The sequence below is a fragment of the Crocuta crocuta genome, unplaced genomic scaffold, assembly GCF_008692635.1.
Source record: "Crocuta crocuta isolate KB4526 unplaced genomic scaffold, BGI_CrCroc_1.0 scaffold209, whole genome shotgun sequence".
Lineage (NCBI taxonomy): Eukaryota > Metazoa > Chordata > Mammalia > Carnivora > Hyaenidae > Crocuta > Crocuta crocuta.
Genome location: NW_027551566.1, coordinates 6151530 through 6178342, shown reverse-complemented (window position 1 = coordinate 6178342; position 26813 = coordinate 6151530). Strand labels below are relative to the sequence as shown.

Genomic DNA, 26813 nt, shown 5'->3' with positions numbered 1-26813 from the left:
ATATTTGTAGCCAGAATTCAAAGAGTTCCTGCACTTTCTCCCTATTCTCCCCAATTTTCTTGGCCCAAATTACAATGAAGATTGCAGCATGCCCTAGGGCAATCTGAGAGAGGTACTCACATTACTTCACATTTCTTTTGAGAATGTAGGCAAAATCTAGGTTATTAAAGAACCTTGTTTAAATTGATTGAAGGTGTCATTAGATTTGGTTGGATTGGTTAATTCAAATACTTCCCCCTCATTGTTTCTCTTCGAGGCTTTTTTAATACCTTGTTATTTTGTGGGTGCCATTAGAGTCACAGTGCTCAAGGTGTTTTCTTCAGCCATGGTAAAAATGGCTTCCAGGAATCAAGCCACAGTGAGCGTTGTTGATGCCTACTTTTGAGGGTTCTGTGCCCACATGAAATGGCTTTCCATGTACCTGGTGACTTTAGCAGGTGGGAGGGAGGGAGTGGTGCACATTCACCCTCTCTGGCAGTCAGAGCCATCCAATAAAGAGGATGCCATGCCCAAAGATCAGAGCAGGATGCAAGTAGCTGTCAAGAACAGCTACAAAAAACTTGCTGGAGATATTCAACTCTGTGCTGATATTCAAGGTGGACAAAGTTCTTCTGGGTGATTTGGTTTCTCTCTAGTTTCATAACTGAAAGGTAAATCTGCTAAGTATATTTAATTGGAGACTTTAACTACAGTATTTTCTGAACTAAAACGTAGTTTTAGTTTGGGATGATGGAGAGGACTGAGATTGTGGCCTTTTTCTTTTCTCCATCTCCTTTCTCCTTTTTCACCTTTTTAAAAAAATTTTTAAGTGACTCAGTAATTTACAGCATGTAAAGCACATAGTAACTATTTAATAAGTAGTTAGTATGAGCTAAATTTGATAAATTCTTCTTCCCCATAATCTGATAGATTTTTTTTCTGTTTCAATATCCTTGTTTCATCCTTTCTCTTTATTTCCTATATAAACATAGTGAGTTGATTGTGCCTGAATTTCTTTACTTTTAAGTATTCTTTGAGTGTGTGTTTTTTTTTTACATATTCTTAAAAGAAAATATTCATTCATGAAAAAAAATGTGACTTGCCATTGTGTGTGAGGCAAATATTCTCATGTCTTAACATCATAGCATATTTCTTAAGCTTTCATCAATTTTGTACTTCTTGAGTGTTTAGAATTATGACATAATATTCATTTCCATGTCTTCTAACATAAAACTTGTTTTCACTCTAACATATAAAAATAATTGCATATATGTGATCGATTGATATTAAAACAAATCTATCCATCAGCAAGTATTTCCAGTGATGCAAAGCCAAAAATCATACGATACATTTTTTTAAATGGGACAGTTTTAGTGGTCTAGAATGTATTAATGATTATGTAAATAAATTATTATTTGAAAAACTGCTACTCTAAATAAATCCAACATGCATCTTACTGCTTGAGCATATGAAATGATAAAATCATCCTCAGTTCCATGTCAATACTTTGAATCATAGCATGCTCATGAAATTATTTCCAGTGCATATTTATAATAGGAAGTACATTTTTAAACTACATGTCAAAATCCCCTCAAAACTGTTGAGTATTTCCACAATGCTGAAGCATCAGCCATTTGCAAATTCTGAATATGCAATATGAAATAAAGGTGACTTCCACTAGAATGTGTGACTGCTAATACAGATGATATACATTATCTGTCTATAATTTGAATTTATGGTTAATTCATAACCATACCATCTCTGATTAGAATATGATATTTCTGGCTTGCCATATATTCCCCCTAGACTGAGTTATTCAGACTCTCTAACTAATCTTCTTAACTCCTCCCAATGCAATAATGACAATAATTTAGGAAAAAATCCCACATCATTTTATATGAAACTAACTCTCTATGTTTTGGGGTATATTAACCTTATGTCTTTACATCTTATAATCAGGGATCTGAGACAAAATGTATAAGAAAACAATTCAAGTGAGGCTAGAAAAGATCACATTAAAGACACAATGCATACAGAACTACTACTACCTAATATTAATGATAAGAATAATATTTATCAATAATAAATTAATGATAAGTTAATATTTATGGATTTCTTTCTCTCAGCCAACCACACGGGTTAAGTCAGGTAATCTTCATGCTCACTCTAAGAAACTAATCACTCTATTAACCCTACTTTTTTATATGGAAAATGATACGTACCTAAGAAAAGGAGGCATACGGCTAGGAAGCAGCAGAACTCTATTTCAAAATTGAGAATGGCATCTGTCATTGCACAAGTGATAATAGGTTCATTTCCTCAGAGCATCTCCACACAAAGATGGGTTCAACTTCTAGGGTGCATTTGGATCACTGAGAAAGTCTCATTCTTAATTTCATCTGCTGCCCATCATTTTTCAAAGCTGCCATGCTTCTCTTCTGATACCTGTAAATGTCCTCATGGAAACTTTCTAATAGGAGTCAGATTGGTTACTTGATTGTGGATCCCAAAATTAAATTCCATCCAGATCAGCTGGGCAGTGTGATGCTTTGACCTGCAGAGGAGCAGGACAGTGGTCACTGGGGAAACAAAACACCTTAGGCATGACCACAGGGGAGGGTGGAAAGGTGCTGGTTATCATTTGCTAGAGCTGCTGGGACATAGTATGACAGAGTAGGGGGCTCAAATGACTGTAATTAATTTTTTCACAATTCTGGAGGATAGAAGTGCAAGATCAGGTGTCGCAGAATTGCTTTCTTCTGAGACCTCTCTTCTCCACTTATAGATGGCTACCTTTCCTCCTTGTCTTGATCCTGTCTTCCCTCTGTGTGTGCCTGTGTCCTAATCCCCCACTCCTTGTCAGGACACCAGTCCCATGGGATTAGGGCCCACCTTAATAACCTCATTGTAATTTGAGCACCTGTTTAAAAAGCCTATCTCCTGGGGCACCTGGGTGGCTCAGTTGGTTAAGCTGCCAACTCTTGATTTCAGCTCAGACCATAATCTCATGATTCCTGAGTTCTAGCCCCACATGGGGCTTTGCTTGGGATTCTCTCTCCCTCTCTCTGTCCCTCCCCTTCTTGCGCGCTCTCTCTCTCTTTCAAAACAAACAAACAAACAAATAAATACTTAAGGGGAAAAAGACCCTATCTCCTAATATAGTCACATTCTGAGTCACTCTAGATTAGGACTCCAACAAACATTTTGGGGGACACAACTCAACCCCTAAGAGAGCCCATCATAGAAAGGCAGTAGAAACCACAAATGAAAGAAATCATCAATAATTTTTGTTTAAAAATTAAAATCCAACAGTTTTATATCTTGCTGTGAGTGAAGCACTTTTGAATTTTTCCTGTTAGGTGTGTTATTTGGAATACTAGTGTGGCAGCTTTATGGAATTACCACACACTTTGGTTGCAAATAATTGTGGTTACAGTATACCATTAGATAGCCTATAGCAATAATATTTTTACAATTCAACTCAGAGATCTCTTTGTTCTTTACATAAAAAGTTTGTATTTTTCAGTATGTAAGATTCATTGTGTGTATTTTTTCATAGATTTGCTTTATGGAGGTCAATTTTTTATTAGAGTCTAAGTTCCAGTAGAGAATTTGGGGATATTAATTTTCCTTATAATAACAATGTCAAATTTACAGTTTGGGAACTGTATCAAAGACTCTCAATGTTGGAAGTAAGAAATGCCATGGTCAAGCCCCTCCCCTACTTAAAGGAAAGCCTACATTTGTGTATGTCAATGGTTCTCAACTATATTCTTCAGGAAGGAGTATTTCTCCAAAACAATTTTTAAGTTATATCCTCTGACAAATGGACATGATATTTTTAAAACTTTTACCTAGATTTACTCTTTATAACTTAACAAGAGAGAGCATCCACATGACCTCTTCTCCAACCCCTCTCCTCACTGATTTTATAAGCTTTCCTCATTCAACATCATTCACTATCATTCTGTCCATAAATCAACAAATAATTTATTACATACCTACACTTGCCCAAGGCTTTGGTCATTGCTGCATGTGAGATATAGTTCTTGGTGCCTGGGTGCCTCAGTCAGTTAAGCGACTGACTTTGGCTCAGGTCATGGTCTCTGGGTTAGTGAGTGCAAGCCCTGCATTGGGCTCTGTGCTGATAGCTAGGAGCCTGGAGCCTGCTTCAGATTCTCTGTTTCCCTCTCTCTCTGTACCTCCCCTATTCACACTCTGTCTCTCTTTTTCTCAAAAATAAATAAACATTAAAAAATTTTTAAAGATATAGTTTTTAGGGTCATCTGGATGACTCAATCAGTTAAGCGTCTGACTCTTGGTTTCGGCTCAGGTCATGATCTCATGGTTTGTGATATCAAGCCCTAGGTCAGGCTCAGTGCTGACAACATGGAGCCTGCTGGGGATTCTCCCCTCTCTCTCTGCTTCTCCCCTCTTTCTTTCTCAAAATAAATAAACTTTTTTTTTAAAAAAAGATACAATTCGTATAATATGCCTGAGAGGTCAGTTATTATGCAATAACAATAACAATATTATCAAATAATCAAGTATAGCATTGATATGGTCAAAGTACCCAGGAATACAGAGGCAAACATATATGAGAACCAGGGTGGTTGTGGCAAGTTTCATAAAGAGTGTTATTACTGGGGCTTGTGGGTGGCTCAGTTGGTTGAGCCTCTGAATTCAGCTCAGGTCATGATCTCACAGTTCCTGTGTTCAAACCCCGCATAGGATGCTGTGCTGATAGCGGGAGCCTGCCTCGGATTCTGTGTCTCCCCCTCTCTCTGCTCCTCCCTTGTCATGCTCTCTCTTTCAAAACTAAATAAACATTTAAAAAAGAGAGAATGTTATTATGGGGTGCCTGGGTGGCTCTGTCAGTTAAGCGTTGGACTTCAGCTTAGGTTGTGAGTTCAAATGGTTTGTGGGTTCAAGCCCTTCATCGGGTTCTCTGCTGTCAGTGCAGAGCCCGCTTCAGACCCTTTGTCCCCTTCTCTCTGCCCCTTCCCTGCTCATACTCCAGTAGCCAAAAGGCAATAAAAATTATCTATTTAACATAAATAAACATTAAAAAAAAAGTACGTGTCACTTGAAAGATGAGCAGGAGCAGAGAAGTGATACCAAGTACTGTGTAAGTGACCCAGAGGAAGAAGGGCATTTCAGGTAGAAGAATTTGAGAAGTAAGTAGGATGCTTATCTCCAGTTTGTGAATCCTTGTCTAAGAAATGTTGACACTCATCACCATGTAATATGCAGTCGTACAATTAATTGTATGACTTTGTGCATGTTGCTTAATCTTTTTTATACTTCAGCATTACCATGTGCAAACACAGTAACGGGCAAATCCAAAGGAATAAATAATAATGTAAATGAATGTTCAGAGAGATGTCTAGATCAAGCATCATAATTTTTTAAACATCCATGTTTCTTATTACAGTTTTAAAAGGAGGTGGCCATCTTAATTAAGATGGCTATAACCTCATATTACAAAAGTAGTACAGATTTATAGTAAAACTAGATCATCAAAAAGAAGATACAAACGATTGAGAATGAATTACCCTTTGTCGTTATCCTATAGATCTCCTTTAAAATGGAAAATGCAAACTGTCAGTAATACAGTCTTATCACTTGCTGTGTGTCACTTACCACAAATATTTATTTTTTATGTCATTATATTTTCTCCCTTAATATAATTTTAATGGATCCAATGTTAACCCAAAACCATACTGTTGAACTGTCAAATTATTTTTGCAAATAATTCCCTATTTTTAAATAAATAACACAGCAAAACAGCTTCATAAATAAATATTGGCATACATCCACAATTTTTTAAGAATACTTTTCTAGAAGTATAATTACTTTTTCAAAATGGCATCCAAAGGCAAGACTTTTTTTATACTAATTGTCAAACTGGCCATGGTGCTTATAGAACTATGGGTCAATGTCATATACGGAACAACTGAAGGGGTCTTCATTCCCAGAGTCACAAATGTGAAGGCCTATACCTTGCATTAAGTGCCCATTTTCTTATTGTATTGTGGAAAGAGAGAGCTCTCTGGGGTCCCTTCCTTAAAGACACTGATCCCATTCATGAGGGCTCCACCTTTATGAGCTAATTACCTCCTGAAGGCCCCACCTCCTAATTCATCATATTGGGAGTTAGGATTCTGACAGATGAATACCGCTCATACCATGAGCAGTATGTGAGAGTTTATTTTTCCCCTGCTCTTCCCAAAGGGGCACATGCTCATTTTTTTAGTTATCATTTTTATACATGAAATAAAGTAATTAATGGGTAACAATGTGTATTTCTTTTATTTCTAGTATGGCTTATCCTTTCTTTCAGTTACTTATTATATCTCCCAATGTTTTATGGGAAATTGCTACTCATATCCTTTGTACATTTTTATTGACTATTTCATCTTTTTTTGTGATCTGGAATTTGTACAGTAAGGTTCTTAGCTCTTTCAAATATATGTTGCAAGGAGTTTCTCATTTTGTCATTTGCCTTTGTGATATTATTCTTTTATAACCGAATCAATGAGGAAATGTGGAAAGACGAAAGAAAGATAAAAGAAAAATGGGAGAAAAAAAAATGAATGGAAGGAAGGAGAGAAAGAAGGGAAGGAGAAAGAGTAGTTGGAAAAAAGAAAGGAATAAAGGTAAAAAAAGAAAAAATAAACCCTTTTTTGGAGAATGAAGTTGAAAACTAAAAACTTCAAAAATTACTTTTATTGTAAGCCTGACTTGATCCCATAAGAAATCATTTTGTTTTATTTTATTTTTTCTTTATATTTTTATTTTTGATAAAGGGAAAGAGTGAGCACAAGCATGTGCAGGGAGGGGCAGAGGGAGAGAGAGAATCTTAAGCAGTCTCCATGCCCAGCACAGAGCCCAACATGGAGCTCAATCTCACAACTTTGAGATCATGACCTAAACCCAAACCAAAAGTCAGATGCTTAACTGACTGAACTTAACTCGGGTGCCCCAGAAAACATTTTATTTCTTAATAGGATTATTCTTAGTTCCACTCCTTAGATACTTTTTCGTCAGAGCAGTATGATTTCACATGACAGGGTATGATAGGAAAAAAACTGCCTTTCCCTCAAAGACGCCTTAAACATCAGAACCTGTGAATATGCTGGATCACATGACAAAAGGGAAATAAGATTGCAAATGAGATGAAGGTTGCTAATTAATGGACCTAAAGATGGGAATGTTATCCTGTGTTACCTGGGCGGACTCAATACAATCACAAAGTTTCTTAAAAATAGAAGACGAAGGCAAGAGAGAGACAGTGGGAGACATGGACAGTGTTTGGAAAGATGTGCGTCACTGGCTTCGAGATAGAAAAGAGGGGCCACAAGCAGAGGTATATAGCCTTCAGTAGCCAAAAGGCAAAGAAACGGATTCTCCCCAAGAGCCTTCAAGAAGGAGTGCAGGCTTGCCATCATCTTAATGGTAGCCCATTGAAATCCGTACCAAACAGCGATCGTATGAAACTGTAAGATAACAAATTTGTGCTGTTTTAAGCCATTAAATGTGTGGAAGTTGGTTACAGCAGCCCTATAAACTAACTCACCAGTTGAAGAAACACACACACACAAACTGCTTACCCAGTCTTATTTGTACATTTTCCCCACATGACACATTTGTTGTATAGAAAAAAAAAACTACAAAGCGAAGAATTCAGAAATTTCATTAATTATGAATATTTATGGTGACTTGGCACATTTGTGCACATTTGTACACTTTCAATGTGTAGATCCCATTGATGTTTAGAATTATACAAGACATGTTCTCTGTAACGTGACATAAATGAGTTGATTTCCTTCTTAGGAATTGGGTGCTAACCATTTCCACTTGATAGGCCTCAAAAGCTGCAAATGCATTTTGCCTTCAATGAAAATCTAGTGAAGTGTTGCTGTAACCAAGCAACCTGAATGCAGGAACAAGCAGCAGGCATAGACTGAAAGCGATCTGTCCCTTCAAAAGGGGGGAATGTGTAATGTGTGTAGCAAATGCCTATGAATAGCAGAACAAATAAGGACCTGGGGACACGAACCTTGACTAAGCATAGTTTGATCTCATTAGGAGGTTCTGATAAAACAAAGACAAGACAAAACGCTGCTTGGAGAAGGGAGATGCTGTAGGCATCTTTACAGAGATCCCTGCAGGGTGCTTCCAAAAGACCCTTCACACATTCTGGGTAGAATGTTCTGTTCTTTAGGTGAAAACTTCAAGGCATATGCGGGGGAGAAAAAACCCTTCCGAGGTATAGTATGTGAATGAAAGAATTTGTAATAAGACACAGAGATAAGTATAAAGATAAAAATAACAATAAAGTAAATGAAATCCTCCAACCCTTTATTCTTTACCTATGGCCCTAACTTTTACTCTCAGCTATAGGCTTTTGAGGTTTTCACCTTCAGTTGCTGTTCACTCTATATCCAGAGCAATTAATGATTTCCAATACCTTGCTACAACTGTCACTTGTTGAGATTATCAGAAATTTTTTGATGGGTCCAGCATGGTTATTGACACCAGTGGGTATTTGATCATGTGACTCCACATGACCCTTTGCAGCCCTTATCTTACTTTACTGGTCAGCCTTTATCCTACTGACCATTCTGTCTTCAACTTCTCTTCCTGCCAGCCCTCTCTGGTACACTCACCTGTGCACTGTCCATCTCTAGGCATCTCCAACTCAACAAATCTAAAAGTAAATTCAGAAACCTTCCCTTCCACCCAGTCCTTCTCCTAAATCCTCTATCTCAGTAATTGGTGCCATCACATGCCAAGATGGCCAAGCCAGAAGCAGCAGAACCATACAGGTTTTTAAGCAGTGCCTTTTATTTACTGATTGATTTATTAATTAATGAGATTTGAGTGCTCCTCTTGACCAAAGACCAGTTGGGGGGTTGAGTGGAACAACCTTTGGCTTATTATTTTTCTGATTTCTCTTAGCCTTATCCATTGCCTTGCAGAAAGTCAGTTTAGCAATTTGTTAGATTCCATGGGTCCAGGCTTTCTATTTAATGGAAGAGCTATACTCTGCAAGCATGTCCCCTTTACCAGCCATTCTTTGCTTGACATTTCAGCTTTGTCAAGTTTCACAAGAAGCCATGAGCACACCCACATCTTCCGTACTTCGTGAAAATCCTGGAAAGCTTGGAGCACTTTATTTTGGCTAATAATATTTTCTCTCTCTGCAAATGCAAATTGCTCCTAGAAGCCCTTAGTAATAAAATATTTAAAAGATAAAGGATACAGAAAAATCTTCTGTTAGGAAAGTAAGCCTTAAGAGAGAGGTAGGAGCACATGAAATAAAGCCCTACAACAAGATCGTCCTAATTGCTCTGTTTGACAGACACGACCTGCACATTTGTGTGGATGCTCCTGAAATTTTGACCAGGGAATTTCAGGTGCCCATCCTTTTTTTCCCCCCTGGAAGTAGAGAGGCTGCCTTAATAGCCCATAAGTGCAAGTTTCTTCTTCATAACACATTTCTTTTGCCATGCAACCTATAGGCCTCTTTAAAACAAATTTCCACCACATACATGTCTTTTATCCAATCTTAGGATCCTGGCCATGCACCACAATACCTGTGCCATCCAGCTACAGGGTACGTGGGTGACTTCAAGCATAGAAGGAACTATATTCTTGTGAAGAGAATAACTGTTCCTCAGTCCCAGCAACTGCATGGTGTGGGCACCCCTCATCAGCATGAGTGTTGGCTAGACGTCACACGTTAGGTCAACTTGGATATACAAAAAGTGGGGTATCTACTGGCTTTGAAAGTTTTCCTCCAGCACACAAATATCACTCCTTTTGGCCAATGGTTCTCCAACTGCAGCTTTCATGGGCGTTACTTGGAGGACTTATTAGAAGAGTGTTGGGCCCCTCCCCTGAGCTTCTGTTTGTTTCACTAGATCTTTAGTGGAACCTGAGAATTTGCATTTCTAACAAGTTCTCAGGTGATAATGGTGCTGCTGGCCCAGAGACCACACTTCAGACTGAAGTTTGAGGGGAGGGGGGTTGTAATCTGTTTTGATTCCTTTTACTTCCAAAAGACTGCATTAGTTATGGGAACTCTAGAGATAAAGAAATAAGACCAATCTCAAGTCATTGCAAAATCCGTGGGATATTCTGTTTTTCAACAAACTCTGGCTTCGTTCAAGAAGGTGAAGTAGATATTACAGACTTCAAGGTAGGTTAGATACTTCCTCCTGAACTGTACAAAGCTGTTACTGAAAACTGTTTATTCATGGGAAGCCAATGTGCTTTCATACTCCTTTTTATCAAAAGACGTACAAATTGTACTTTTGGTGCAGAACTCAACAGGGTGATCTGACAGAGAGGGGCATAGTGAGTAAAAAACAGCATCTATTATGAAATTAACATCAAAGAGACCCCTAAAGATGAAATAGAGCCTTAACCACTGGGTTGTTTCTGTCGAGGAAGGGAAGCAGTGTTTCTGGAATTGGCATTTCTGAACACACAGAACCATACCATCTGACGGATTTCTCTCTGTTTTGAAATGGTATTTGTATCACTCTGGCTAAGAACCTTTTATTTGATTTTTGTCCTCTAACAAAGAAGCATGATGCTTGAAGAACTGTTAAAAGGGCAGTAGCTCTGTGCCCATGCTCCATCAGTCCCCTAACTCCTTCCAAATTTTGAATGGCATGCCTCCTTATCTCCATACGCTTATCCTCTTCTTTCATATATTGCTTTTTTGTTCCCTGGTTGTGGTAGAAAAAAATTCTTGCTAGAAATATGCTGCATAAATACGGCTCAAGTGAGTACATTTTATAGAATAATGTTGAACTAAAGTGGATTTCATTAATAAGTAACAGCACATTAGGTGCTTTGTAGACCAAAATTACTCTGCGCTGGATTTTAATATAAATAATACCAAAATATCACAGCATGTATTTTATAGTTTATTAGTAAATTTCTCTCGTGTCAAAAAAAAAAGTTCTCTCTCAAAAGCTGGCGTATCATTTTCTGCTTAAAGTTGGTTAGTCACCCTGTAATTTTCAGGATAGAATTTAAATTCTTCAACCTGAGGTATTAGGATTCTCCAGAGAAACAGAACCAGTAGTGGATATAGATTTAGATATAAATATAGATGTAGGCATAAATTTATTATAAGGAATTGGATCATGCAGTTATGGAGGCTGCCAGGTCCCAGTACCTGCAGTCAGCAAGCTTGAGACAAGAGAGCTGATGGCATGGTTCTAGTAGGAGTCTGAGACCTGAGACCCAGAAGAGCCCATGATGACATTTCAGTCCAGATGCCTGCAGGCTTGAGACCCAGGCAGAGCTAGTGTTTCAAGTTGAGCCCAAAGGCAGGAAAAACCCTATATCCCCACACAAATGTAGTCTGGCAGTAGTTTCCTTTTCCTTGTGGGAGGGTCATCCTTACCCTTATTGGATGAGGCCCAACCACATTGCTGAGGTTATCTGTTTTACTCAGTCTACCAAACAATTCAGATGTTCATTTCATTCGGTCACACCCAGGGTTTGTTTGTTTGACCTGTGTCTGGGCACTCTACCACTCTATGGCCCAGTTACATTGACACATACAATTGACCATCATACCCAGTGAGGAAGATCCTTCATGATCCAGCCAAAACAGGTCACCATGGTTGTCCTGTAAACTCCTGCCTCCAGCCATGAAGAGCTAGTTTTATTTCCTTAAAAGCATCTTGACTCTTCATAACCATGTGTTCTCACAGATGTTTTTCCCTTTGTTTGAGTGTGATTACTCTTTTCTTAGTTCAAATCCCTCCAGAAGCAGACCCTGAAACAAGAGTTCAAATGAAGTCATTTTTTTGGGAGATGATCCCTGTAATCACCAGTAGGGAGTGGGAAAGAAGAATTGCAAAGGGAAGAAATTCGAAATTAAATTAACCACCCATCCACTGTGGCTTAATCCCAGGGTTGGGGCTGGGGTCAGGGAGAACTCTGGGAGTTTTTGAATTAGTGCCCCTGAGGAGCAAGGGAACTGGAGTACTTCTGTGTAAATCCTGGCAGTCATTTGTGAAAGGCTACCCTCTTGGAGGGGTCGATTCCCTAATATTTCTCCTGTGGCCTCCAGAAACCCAGAGAAAGCCCTCAGATGGAAACCCAAGGTCTGGTGGCTGAAAGTCGGTCTGGCAAGCACTGAAGTGTCAAGGAACAAGGGGTTGTAGGCAGGGCACCCATAGCTACAGGGAATACACTGCAGCCTTTCCTTTCCCCCAGCTAATTCTGACTCTCCCTTTAGGATTCAACTTAAGTCTTGCCTCTTCTGGAAATCCTTCATAGACCTTCTCTTTGCCTCAGCTGCTTCTTGTCTGTTTCCCAGTAAAACCTCTGCTTACCTGCACCAGAGAATCTGTTACTTCCTTTTCTGATTGTTGTTTTACTTTTCTCTGTCTTCCACTTCTTTGGGAGCTTTTTGGAGGAAGGGACTGTCAACTGTATCTTCAAGGACTTCCATGGATTCAACATATGGTGTTGGTCAATAAATGGCTGTTTAAGTAGTGAAAGTAGTAATAATAATGGCACTGTAACACTAATAGCCTGTATTTATTGAATGCTCATTCCATGTAAACATGTATTACTAGCTCTAGCAAGTTAGTAACTTTATTATCCCTGTTTCCCAGATAAGAAAGCTGAGATATAGGTTTACATAATTCACCCCAGATTGCACAACCGTATATAGTTTGGCCTGGAAGTAAACCCAAGCAGTTTGAATCCAGATCCTGAATATACTCTTAACCACTATATGAATAAATGAGTGAAATGAATGAATCAATGAATGGTAATAGCAAGTCTGATCCTTCAACACCTAGAGACATTCTAGAGATGATGTGATCAGTATAGTCTATAAAAACCAGCTCTAAAGTTACATTTTCCAAAAACCTTTCCCCATAACCTGACTAGAAGTAGCTATCCCTCCCTTGACACTTTTTGTAATGGTCCTGACCTGACTACTCTCTATTATGTGTTCAAATTGCTCTGCATGTCTTACTTTCCTTACTAATAGTAAGTTTGTAGATAATTGTGTCTAGATGGTCTTGGTATTTTCTATTTCTCCAAACACAAAGCTACACATATAACAGACTATGGAGGAGTATTTGCCAGATGGACAAATAGATACATAGATGACAAGCAAAGAGATCTTTAACTCTTCTTTTATCTTTTCCTGGAAACTGTGGAGACTCTTTTTCATCCCACTCTGATTTCCAGAAAGTCTGTTGTTACAGAGAGGGTCTAGATATTTTAGATGTTCTGAAAAATAAAATTTTATTTAAATCTATTTAAGTTCAGGGAAGAATCTGTGAAGAGTTTACTTTGTAACATTTTGCTAATCATTTAGTTAGAAAATCATATTTCTAAGAGAAAGATATTCTTTCTCCCAAAATTATATTCAGAGAAAAAAAATGAAAGAAATAAATTACACAGAAAATCACTAATGTTTCTAACAATTTAAATGGAAGGAAATTTACTTCTTTAACAGTTAACCATGAGTTACTTTCCCAAAACCTCAACTTAAATGCATTTTCCATGCCTGGTGACTGGTATATCTATAATCTTCATTTATAATTGGCACTTTGAAGAATGTCACATGGAATAAATTTGGCTAAGAAATGACTAACTTTAAAGCATATATCTGGGTGGAAATTACAAGTCTTTACTGAGTCCCCATTGTTTGCAAACCATCATATGGAAACATGTCTTACTATGTAAGAGATAGACAAGAAATATAAACACAGGAATTCTCCAATTTGACTGAAAAATCAGAGAAAATTAGAAATAAAACCTCAGAAATTTTATTCAGCAGAAATCTCTTTATAGATTTTAGTGTATAAAATTAATTGCATTAGATACTAGAGGATACAAAAGAACATAAGACATAGTCTTAACTTTGCAAAACTTATGATGTAGAGATGGGTACTTGGAGGATAAATATGTTAACAAGTAGACATATAATTTGGTAGTAATAATAAGTAATATTTAGCATTTAATATTTCAGTAACTGTCCTAGTGCTTTAGGTGGTATTATCTTATTTAATCCTTACCTTTTTCATTAGGCAGACAGGAGTCCCTGCACAGTCACAAACCAGATCAGAGCTGTCTTATAAGATTGATTTGGCAGCTATGTGTAAAAGAAGTTGGAGTCAGGAGTGAGAAAAAGAGAAGAGCAGTTAGGAAACCACAAACAGGGAAGGCAAATGGCACTGATAGTCTGAATTCAAGTTGCAGTGACGTGAATAGAAAGGAGTAAATGTGGAAATAAGACAGGCAGGGTTCATACTTTGATTCATTCATGGAAGGAGAAGAGACAACAACACGTCATAAAATAAAAAAATAAAAAAACAGATACATCACCCAGAGTGTAGAGGAAGCACATGTCCTTGCCCAATTAATGGGAGTTTCACTGGGATGAGGGGAATTGAATGGGAATGATGCAACTGGGTCAGGGTATGGGAGTGGGTACTTGAACTTCCATGGTTAAAGGTTTAGATTTGCACATGTGGCAAATTAGCACTTTTCACAGTGCTGTGCAGGGAATGATTGGTGTCAGCCTACACCCAAATGGTGAGCTTCATGTTTCTCAGATGCTTGACACGAGAGCACATCCCTTTCATTGATGGAGAAAGTGTGGCATTTGAAGTGTGCGATTTTTATTTTTCGATCTTTTTAAGAATTGAAATGACCAAAGTGACCATGCGTAACTTTTATAAGTAAAACAAGTGATTGCATATATAGTTTGTTATACATATATAATCATTTTTAAAAGGAAATTTGAATCTTAGGTGTTAAATTGTAGTCTATTGTATATTTACATTACATTATATTAATTTAGCATAGTAATATAAGAAAATTGAAATGCATGTTCTAACACTCTTTTCCACTGAGTTCTTTCTTGCCTTTGAAGTTGGATTAGTCAAACTGGAGAATTCTGAGGTTTCTAGCTTTCTTATGAGTTTTTCTTTTGTCTTTCCCCCCTTGTTTAAATAGATGACAATAATGAAGAAGATGTTGACGTGAAAGAAGATTCAGGTATTAAATTTATGATTTTATTCGTAAGGATAGGTAAGGATCATTTTGTTGTTTATGTACACCTCACAATTTTTCCAAGAGAGGCAAAATAAGGTTAATAAAATAGGTGAAGTGGATTACGAGTACACTCATCTCGATGATCACTGGGTAATATATGGAATTGTTGAACCCCAATATTGTATACCTGGAACTAAAATAACACTGGATGTTAACTATCTGGAATTGAAAGAAAAGAAAAAAATAGAAATGTACACTCAAGGTCATAAAAGAAGAAAGTAATTGTGCTAACTAACCCTTGTGGCTAATACAATTAGCGTATTTAAGCAGTAAGCTTTCAGCTTTCTAAAAGCTGAGGTAAAAATGGAACCTGATGTTATAATAAATACAGTTGTGTAGCAAATCATCCCAAAGCTAAGTGATTAAAAAACCGGATTATTATGCCCATATATTCTGCAGGGCAGACATTCAGACAGAGCACAGCAGGACCGACTTGATCACGCTGCTCTGCAAGGTCTGAGACCTCCTCAGGAAGTCTCAGTGGCTGAGGGCTGGAATCGTGTGAAGATTTGTTCCCTCGCATGTCTGGCTGGCAATTGATATGCTGGCTCTTAGCGGAAACCTCAGCTGCGGCAGTTTTCTGAAACACCTGTGCTTGGCCTTTCTATAACCTGAGCTTCCTCACAGTATAGCAGCCAGGCTCCAAAGTGGTTTCTCTAGAGGCAGCAAGTGAGCCAGCAGGGGCCGTACCTTTTTAAGACTCAGCCTCAGGAGTCCCACAGAATTACTTCTGCAAAAATCTTTTTGGAGCAGTCACTAAGAAACCTGCCCAGACTCATGGGAAGAGAAAATAGGCTCAGCCTCATGATGGGAGCTGTGAGATTTTGTAGAGCATGTAAGGTCTGAAAAATTGTGGCAGCCATCTTTAGAAAATACATTGTTCATATATGTACATATTTGTACATATTGGTACATTATTGTTCTCACTATCAGAAATTAAGATGCATGCCTGCTTCTTGAGAAAGACCAGAAATCTAGCGGTTACAAAAATTGAATCTGGTTTAAGGTGGCCACTCAATATGTGCTTGATAATGAATGCATGAATTAATAGCCCTGATTTCAATCCTACTTCCTCTACTTACGGACTTACTACTTCCTGACTTCAGGTGAAAGTTTTCTCTATAAGCCTCAGTTTACACCTCTAGTGGTAATAATTATTACACTACCATCTTGTTTGGGAATTGAATAAGATATCATACCTGAAACGTTTCTTGGACCTTAGTAAACACTCAATAAATTATCACTTTTTTCCTTTTGTACTCTAACAGATATTGGAAAGGTATCGAACTCCATGGTATAAGAACTCCATGTTCCCAATTTTGGCAACCACACTGTTTTAGGTCTGAAATGGGGCCAGGTTTCAAAATTAAAACAGATATCTTAGAGGTCCTAATTTTGTGTAACCCGCTTTTTGATGCCAGAACTCCATACATAAATCACAGACAACACGGTCTGAGCATCTCCATTAATGGGGAGGAGTTTAAATTCTGAAGCAAACAATCTCATTTGGCTAAAATGGTCCTTCTCCTTGTTGAGTTAAATCTCTCTCCCTCCCCTGACCTCCCACTATCTTCGTGGAAAGATAATAGCTCTCTTCTTTGTAGCTGCTCACTGGAACAATGATCATAACTTCTGTGGAGCTTCTAGCTTCCAAATATGCCTGATTTCCTATGATTCCCTTGGCATCCCAGGGCAGTGGGTTTGGAGGGTGGAGAAGTAGAGGGAGAATCTGGAAGCCAGGACTGAAGGAACTAGAGGAGGGTCTGTAATAGCAGCTTCCAATTCCCTATCTGTATCCCCTTGGTCCTCACCATTCTTCTACAAGACAAACAGCTTTCTAAGGAAAGTCCTTGCGACTCTCCGATGAGTGTTTCTCCCTGGTCACAAAAGCAAACTTGAAGTGCCAGGAAGTTAATTTCTCTGGAGTAGCCCTCAGCCACCGATAGGCAAGAGTTGGTTGACCTCTGCAGGACACATAGGAGGCATATTGTATTCCAGTGCAATCCAGTAGAAATATAATGTGAACTTCATGTTTAATTTCAGATTTCTAGTAATCACATTGCAAAAAGTAAGGAGAAATGAGTGAAATTAATTTAATAAAATTTTAGTAACATAATATATCTAAGATATAATCATTTGAGCATATAATCTATCTAAAACTTTTATGAGTCTGATATTTTACATTTGTGTTTTTACCATGTGAAGTTTTTTAAATGTGTGTGTATTTTACATTCTTATCTCAATTCAGACTAGACACATTTCAAATATTCATTGGCAATATGTGGTATTAGACAAGATATTTTTACCATAGCCCAGAGATCTTCAGTAGAATTGAGCCCTGACTGTCAACAGTAGAGCTTGCTCACCCAGTATTAGGTGCCTTCCCTTTCTTGTCTCACCTACCTACTCTCCTCTGGTACTTCCTGGGATAATCTCTTAAATTAAGTACTTGCACTCAACCCCTTGTCTTAGTGTCTTATGAGAAAATCCAACCTAAGACAAAGACTCTGCTTGCCTTTTGTAAAACATTAAGCCCAAGGTGAAATTTCAATTAGAATATCCATTCTGATATTCATGTGGGATGTCTTATTATTTAAAAGAGCCGTATGTTGGAAAAAGACTTTAAGTGGTCACCCCCATCTTGATTTAATTCTATGGATTTAATGTTAATTTCTGCTATTTTCATTTATCCTGCTCACATGAAGTATCCTTGGAATATCCTTCAGCCATGGGGAGTACTGCCATTTCAGCCAGCCAATTTAAGGGCCTTATCTTGCTAAGGATCATTTGCCTAAGTGCCATAAGTACACATTTCTAGGCAGGGGGAGTTGACTTCTTAATGAGATGCAGCTAGCTATCCAAACCACTGAGTGATTTTAAGAAAGTCATTATTAATGCTAATGCAGAGCCCACAAGATTGGAGTCAGCATATGAGGTTTGGGGGGGCTTTAATTGGATCATCATTTCTGATTTTAGTCTCATCAGGTTTCCTGGGGGTATTGTGTCTGGAAGCTAGGTGCAGCTGTTAAAGTCATACTCAGTGGCCCAAGGATGCTAAGTCACTAGGCCAGAATGGGCTTGGGAAGCTGCTCTCCATTTCCTAATATCTGAATACTGAAATCACAGGAGATTTCTGTGCAGAATGGTTCCATGATGTGCCACTGGCCTTACCAGACATTGGTGAGCAGGCTGACTTCAGTTCAGATCTCACCCTCGGACATGTTGGTTTCCAAGAGAGGTCTCTATCCAGACCATTAACTACTGCCTTTCTTCTGCCCTGCATCACATCTTCTTCTCATACAAGTAGAAATGCTGGAAGGATTTTTAAGAATGCAGCTGACTCTAGCAAAGGGCTACTCGGGACCAATACCTGGCCAACAAATGCTAGCGAATGCTAGTGAATAATATTCTAAATACAACAAACCAGTGAGGTGCTGGTAAACAGACTCTCTGGGCTGAGGGAACCCCATTTTGGAGAGTTTGCATATTTTATTAGTGTAAATACCCACACCGTGGTGTTGTTCAAGCTACCAAACCTGAGGTCAATGAATGTGGGAGCTGAGAGATAGGTATAGTCAACTGGCTCACATCAGCCCAAACACACCTCTGCAGAGCCAGTTTTTAATTCAGCATGTACCTTATGCCAGTCACTCAACATACATGAACTATGTAAGATATGCAACAACTGTAGGAGGATGGGAATGTTATTACATAAGGCTTAAGAGGAATTAGTTTCTGGCTTACATAGCTGGCCCACTGGTGTGTCTGACCACAAAGCTCATACCCTTGTACTCCTGTCTCCAGACCCTACAAGTAAGTAGAGCCAGGAGCATCTCAGATGGTGTGAGACTAGGTCATCCTCAAGGTGAGGCTCTGCACTCGTGGGAAACGGCAGAAACAGACCAGCTTAAATGCTTAGATTCCTTTTAAGTCCTTTATCAGTTTCCTTTATCCTACAATCGAAAATGCTTCCCCATGTCCTTCCATTCCCAAGACCTTGTGCTGTTGAAATGGGACCCAACCAGGAACAGAAAATCAACAGCCACTTATGGCGGTTCAGCTACATCAGAGTCAGGAGCACAGTTGAGTTCTTCAAGGGGCAAAGCTAAGCTCATGGCCAAACTCCAGGTCTCCACCCTCTGCCAGAAACAGAGACAACATAGATAATATGATATGCCATATTTAGAAATCTGAGCATAGAGGCCATGTGTGTCAGTGACCGTTAGTGAGTGCCTCCATGGGTGTTAGGAAATGATACTATACTTATGTTACAAATGACTATTCATAATTAGCATGTATCCATATTCAGTGACTACCCAAGAAGAGCCCTGTAACTTTTTAATAAATGAAGTACCACTACTATTGGGGTACTTATCTCAAAATGTAGACAAACAGAAACCAATAGATGTCTTTAAGAGATGTCTCATCCATTCCCCAAGAATTCCCATTCAGGTTGGGAAGTCAAGTTCATGATCAAAACCTCACTTTCAGGAAAGGCTGGTTTGGGGTTGAATCCTCAGCATTAGAAATTCTCCTTAGTCCTAGTTGCAGTTGATGCATTTCAGAAGTATCTTCCATGGAGTCTTAGCATCTCCTCCCAGGAAGATCATAAGTGTCGCTTTGCCCACTCTATGCATCCTTTTGAGCACAGCATCTGTGCTCAGTGAGCTGTTCCAAGCATCTCATTTCTGTTTTTCGTTCTGAAGGGTCAACATCCATCTCACACCTGGTGACAGAAGTTTGGGGGAACTGCTAATGTAGTCATTGGCAAAATTTTTCACCCTGGCCATGGTAATGATTTTCAATGTGACTGCCTTGCTACCACAGAAAGCCTACAGTGCCCCCCAAAACCTTTGTAGTGCATAATGCCACAGGTCTTTTAGTCATTTATCAAATGTGATTTTTTGTTCTATTCCTTTTCTAATAAATGGGAAAAGAAAAATGAGTCGTCATAGCTCTGTAGTGTAATTTTAGAATTCTAGCATGAGGCGACAGCTGCTAAGAGAGTAAGAATTAGGCATGGGCCCCATTATATCTTGGCCTTATAGAAAGGCTTGGGTAAAGGGGAAATAAAACCAATTGGAGATGAAATTCTCAAAACACTACTAGGTACCAGAGACACAAGAGAGATTGGGAAAGACAAATCTCCTTTTCTCAAGGAACTTACATTCTTAGGAGGTGGGTTGGAGAAGGGGGACATACAATAAAGAAATAAAGAAGAGGACAAAATAATTTCAGATATATCAAGTGATGTATTTAAGAGAGATTTCCCATGCAAGGACCCTTCATATTAGGAATTTAGAGAAGGCCTTTCTTGGGAGCTGAATGTTGCTTGAGATTAAAAGCTGAGAAGGAGCTAAACATATGAATGTGTATCTCAGGGGGGAAGAAGAATAGTAGGTGTGAAGATTCTAAGGCAAAAACCAGCCTAGTAATGGCTGAAGAACACAAAATGGTGCCAATAAATCTGAAGCCAAAGCACAAGTGGGAGATGAGGCTAAAGCAGTAGGTAGAGCTCAAGTGGCATGGAGTCCTGGCCCATGGAATTGGATTTGGATCTATCTAATTGGTCTTGGTCTGTGATCCAAAACCAGTGGTAAACAGGTGAGCAACAGGATCTGGTTTAGGTTTAAAAGACATCTCTGGTTGCTACATGGAGAATAATTTTAGGCAAGTTAGAAAGCCAGAAGGTTACTGTGATAACCCAAATAAGAGATGCTGCTGTTTTGGGCTAGGGTGATGATTGCCAAGGATGCACCGTGGATGAATATGGGATATCTTTTGGAGCAGAGCTGATAGGACTTATGAGTACTGCCTGGAAAAGTATATGAAATAAAATATTAAGGACAATATCTCCATTTCAGTGTTTAAATTCTTGGGCAGATAGTAAGATGTGAACTACTATGGAGAGAACAGGTTTGCAGATAGCAAGAGTATTGTTCTAGCTGTGACTAATAGGATTATTACATAAATTTGAAATGCTTGGATGCTTGGTGAGAGATGAGTGAAGAGAAATCATTAGGGATGGAAAGAGGGAGTCACAGTTAAATCCCAACCCTGAAAGGAAAATGGGGGTTATAGGACCCAGGAGACAGAAAGGGTCACGTGAAGAAAGCCAACAGATTGGGGTTATAAGCCCTCAAAGACTACTGGATGCCTAGGAAGAAACCAAGAAATTTCACTGGTGCGTAAAGACCCATATCCCAGGGTACAGCTGGATGGGAAGTGGGGTAAAGAATGGAAAGTGGATCTGGAGGTGCAAAGAGAAGACATCCAGTCAGAATACCAAACGAGATGTTATGTAGGCAGATGAAGACATGTGCTTTGAGCTTAGTAGAGAGACCAGGACTAGAAATACAAATGAATGCCTAATAAAGTATCTATATCTGAATGGGATGAATTTAGGGATATGATTCTTAAAACTACCTTTAGAATTTTTTTTCCTATTTAAATTCTTCAGAATTTAAATTATTAGCCTCCTTGGATAGACGTGACCCAAGGGTATTGGGAACCGCTGAGAAAAGTGAGAAACATAATAATTTAATCGGGGACATATAGAAGTTGTTTAGAATTTAGATTACTAAAGAAATCTGCTAAATAGAAGGAGGATAATTCCAAGCACTGTGCCCTCCCCCCACCCCAAAATGAGATGACATTGTAGTTCATCTAGCTTGACGTGGAGGACTTAGTAAAATGAACTTGCACCATGGCAACTGTCAGTTAATCCTTGAAGTTTTTAATCAGTCTCCTATGGAGAAAAAAAAATTGAGGGTTTCCTTATGAAGAATTTCTTTTAGTTAAAAAAAAAAAGTCATTTAAGAAGCACCTGGGTGACTCAGTCGGTTGAACATCTAACTCTGGATTTTCACTCAGGTCATGATCTCACAGTTCAAGCCCGATGTGGGGCTCTGCACTGGCAGTGCAAAACTTGCTGGGGATTCTCTCTCCCTCTCTGTCTGCTCCTCCCCCACTCACTCTGTCTCTGCCAAAATAAATAAATAAACTTTAAAATAAAATAAAATAAGCATTTAAGATTTCACATTTGTGTGCATCATTAATGATGGTAACGAAAAGATGTTTAAGCTGACACTTTTAATCTGTGAACACTGGCGAATCACAGGCTCATGTCGAAATTCAGTTTAGCCAAAATGACACATGAATCTGTGATCAAGCATCACTACACGTGTGGGTTTCCTGAGGGGGGGGAGGAACTTTAAACCTTAACATAATTTTAAATATTTAAGATCTACATAAGAATATTTTAAATCTTTATGCTTCCAGAGGTGTTAGAGCCAAAAGGCCTCTCTCCACCCCACAAGAAGAGCAAAGCAAAGAAGCCACAATGTTCCAAAGACTCTAGCGAAGGTGAGTCCTTTTCTTCTGGTCTCTAAAAAATTACTCCACGAAAAGAAACTTCTGGTTAACTTTTAAATTATGCATGTGCTCTCACGTTCAGATATTCCTGAGGGTGCCGAAATCACAGAAAAATTCTATCCTTTCCTAATATGTTGATTCTCCCCTGGATGTGAGGACAAAACACCAGGTTTAGGTGGAATTTGTGAAGGTAAAAACCAAGTTTAAAAAAAAAACAGTTTCTCAGTTCAATGCATTTTCTGTTCCTGTGAATGCTCAAATTGTCGGTGGTGCTTACAAGTTAAGTGGAGACCTCTATGTCATGCGCAGTGCATGGCTATTACCTTATTGAAGTCATTTGCTTTTTTTTTTTTTCATGATCATGTTCTGAGTCCTGACTCAAATGTCAGCAGTGGGTGCTGGAAATTCTTCTGGTCTTTAGTGTTCTTTCCCACTTTCGAGAAGCCAGTGTATCTTACCATTGAATGGCAGAAAACTGGGCTCAGTTTTCTGAAGAAATGAAGCCGTCTCTCTTTAACTTACAATACTAGTGCCACCTACAAGGTGTTCAAAATTTTCTATTAAAATGTAGATTTGGTTTTTTAAGGGGGGGGGGGTGTCTTTAACATATATGAGTATACATGAACTTTTTTTTTAAACATTTATTTATTTTTGAGAGACACAGAGAGAGAGACAGATCATGAGCAGGGGAGAGGCAGAGAGAGAGGGAGACACAGCATGGGAAGCAGGCTCCAGGCTCTGAGCTGTCAGCAGAGAGCCTGACACAGGGCTCGAACCCATGAACTGTGAGATCATGACCAAAGTCGGATGCTCAACTGACTGAGCCACCCAGGTGCCCCATATATGAGTATACATGAACTTCTTAAAGGAGAATGTATTTATGCTTTCTACTTTCTGTCTTTGGAGCCTCACTTTCACTCCACTGTGAAATGGAGAGTATGATAATGCTGGTGGTGTCAGCTTGGGTCTTTGGGGAAGAAGATGCCATGATGATATAGAAGGGCAGGAAATGTACAGGGGAAAAGCCTCAAAGACTAAAAGGGGGAGAGCAGGAGAGGAAGCAGGAGGAGGAGGAGGGAAGGAAGGAAGGAAGATTATCTAGGAAGAGCCTGTGTGCAGTGCAGTCTGAGAAAGTCTGGGGAGGCTCAGAGTGAAGCCTGGCCATTACAATGGACCTGCACTGGGCAGGAATGGCCAGGCTCCAGGACCCCCTTCCTCCAGCTCACTCACCATCTGCAAGCAGCTAGGGGAGAAAGTGGCCACCCTGGGACCCCCCAAAGTGTGGCCAGTGGATGCTGTCAGCTAACTCCACTCCTGGCAGCACATTCTCTCTCAAAGGGAGATCCTGAGCATCTCTCCTCCATGACAGCACAGCATCTGCACAAGTGCTGGGGTTCCAACACTGCCTGCACTGCCTGTTCAGAACCAGCTGAGAAGGCAAAGCTGTAAGAAAGTTTGAAATCAAAAAAGTTAGCTTTGTTACTAATGAGGTTAGATCAGAGCATCTGGTGGCCCTGCCCCCCGGTGGGCTTCTTAAATGCTGGACTTTGCTACTGAATATGAAAGATGACTTAACCTATGTCCCCTCAGTGTGCCCATTGCCTGGACAGAGGCTCTGCTGGTGAGCTTATTAAATGAAAAAGAACAGACCAGGACATGCTCTCTCTGTGGACAGGTGGATCTGAGAAAGACTCAAGATGGGACTATTCCTGGGGCGCCTGGGTGGCTCAGTAAGTTAAGCCTCCGACTCTTGACTTTTGGCTCAGGTCATGATCTCGCAGTTATGATATCGAGCCCTGTGTCAGACTCTGCACTGAGAGGACAGAGCCTGCTTGGGATTCTCTCACTCTGTCTCCCTCAGCCTTCCCCTGCTTATGAGTTCTCTCTCCTCTCTCTCTCTCTCTCTATCTCTCTCTCTCTCTCTCAAAAAAAAAGGGGGGGACTGTAAAAAACAGGCTTTGATAAATGAGGGGAGGAGGAGGAGGGCAGAGCAGTGAATGTTCTCTGCCCTTTGGTTGAGGAGTGAGGGATAAACATTTCCAACTAACAGTAAACAACAGAAATAGTGTGTATAATGTGCCTCGCAGGGACCCAGCATTCGTGATGGCTATTATAATTACCATCATAATCAGCACCACAAGAGGATGCACACCATCTTAATTCACTGAAATGTGCTTGAGAACTTAGAATCCTTCAGAGGAGGGCACTCAGAAACGCGGAGTAGGCCAGCAGCTCCAACTGGCCCAAGGCAGTAAAAGAGTAGCCGGGGTATTCATCTCCTACTCATTTCAAGGACATTTCAAGGACAATCTCTTCAGGCCATGAGATGAGGGGCAAAACAACAATTGCCTTTTTCTTGGAGAGGCTCCACCTCCCCTAGAGGTTCCCATCAAATGCACAGCCCACATCAAAAGTTGTTTTCCAGAGCCAGAACCTATTGCTTTGAGAGTATCACGTGGTGAGCCCTGAACTGTAGCAGCTCTGCTGCCTCAAATTAGCATGAATACTCCTCCCAGTTACTCCTTCAAATGTGTAGAAACGTCTTTCACCTCCTAAATAATTTGTGTTGTTTAGGAACATCATCCCATAATCTCGGTATGACTAGGTAATATATATGGCTTTACTTCACCCAAATATATGGTCTCAGAATGCTCTCGTTGCATCTGTGGCATCATGGCCAAATGTAAATGTTAGCCACTCCAGAGAAACAGAAATAGTGTATTTGTACCTAATATGACTTTCAGGACAAAAAGTCAAAAGTTACTGGGAAGACAGTAAAAAAAAGCAGGATAATCTGACATACCAGTGGTAGATGATTCTGTCGTGGGTGATCATTATTTATCACAATGTTTCTATGTTGACAAAATAAACTATGTCCTGAATTCAGTACTGTGGGCATGTTTCACTTCCTCTCAGGATGCAGAGAGTTACAACCTTTAGTAAAGAGTTACAATTCTTTCCTCCTGGATACACAAATGGAATATTGTGTCACTAGGGGAGGGGTAATGTGGATCATGACCCTTTCTGTAGGCTTCTTCCCACTTTAGAGCTGGAAATCCTATTCCAACTTGGTCATCTCCCTAAAACTGAAGACAAGCTTCTGGTATTTTTATTTATAGATCACTCAGTTTAATTCCCCATCACTTGTCCTCATCTCACTTTTCCCCTTCCTTTGGGTTCTCTGCCCTGATTCTGACCCTCGAGGGTCCTTACTGATTACTCAGTTTACCTTATAATAACCATTTTCAGACAGGATCACAGAGAGTAGAGCTGGAACACAATCTCACCTAGATTTTCTAGCACATGTAACCATAATAACCGTATTTTGATCCAGAAGAATTCTGTGAACATATGGGCAAGTTTTCTCCTTCTACAGATCGGTTTTCAAAGCAGACTCCAAATGGTTTTCTAACTCACCCAATTCCACCAGTTTGTTAATGTCAGAATGTCTACTTTTTTCTAGAAACAACGCACCTTCACTAATCCTGTTTGCTTTCTCTCTTCTGGAAACCAGAACTAGTTTTGTTGAAGGAGACAATGTTGCCATCATTGCAGCCTCTACTGAAAACCTTATTATTTTAGTAAATATTGTACTGAAGTATTGAACATCAAAATAAATAATCGAACAATTTCTAAAATGTATTTACTTGCAGTTTTTGTATCGGGGACTTTTGGATATAGTTTTATTTTCGCTGTCTTGGTTGAACTTTCATGGACCCCAGTGTACTCTGACTTGACCCACTGCAACATCATACCAATAATGAAATAATTAGTAATTTCAGATTGGCTGACATCTGACATAAATGATTAGCCATCCATGAATCAGCAAATTATAGGCACAATTGTTTGAAAAACACCCGGTGAATACCAAGTCCAGCAATACCAGCTTTCATGAATTTGGAACAATTTTCTTCTTAAAAAACTTAATTGAAAGAATATCCTTACAGAAAACTTGGCACCATTAATAAAACATGCTCCTCTGACAGTTTCCTCCATCTTCCACCAAGAAATCCTTTAGAAGTTCCTTTAGTGAACATCTCTCAGGCTTTGTGTGAAAACATTATCATGTTGCTTTTTTTTTTTAAGGCAGTTTTTCTGGGTAAAAATGTGAGGATGATCGTTATTTTCTTGCAACATATAAGATTTTCCCCCAGTCTTATCAAATATGTAAGTGTTAAGAAGAAATATCTCAGCCTAGTAGTTTCTTTTTAAATGGTCTGTCTTTTCTTTCTGGCTGCGTTGACAGTCTGGTCTTTATCTTTGGTGTTCCTCGGTTTCAGTTTGATGTACCTCAGTGTGGGTTTCCCATTGTCCTTAAGATTTCATGTGCTTGTTAGATATGGGAA

General features: G+C 39.3%; 1 protein-coding gene across 1 annotated transcript in view; it reads left to right on the top strand.

Moving 5' to 3' along the window:
• LOC144220084 (ADP-ribose glycohydrolase MACROD2-like) overlaps window positions 1–26813 on the top strand; it is a gene marked incomplete at its 5' end in the record, with an annotated part of 169628 nt that overhangs the window by 497 nt on the left and 142318 nt on the right. The window contains 2 exons of the mRNA XM_077750223.1: window positions 14995–15036; window positions 22375–22458. Of these exons, the coding sequence (XP_077606349.1) occupies window positions 14995–15036; window positions 22375–22458 (126 nt within the window). The remainder of the gene's footprint in view (window positions 1–14994; window positions 15037–22374; window positions 22459–26813) is intronic.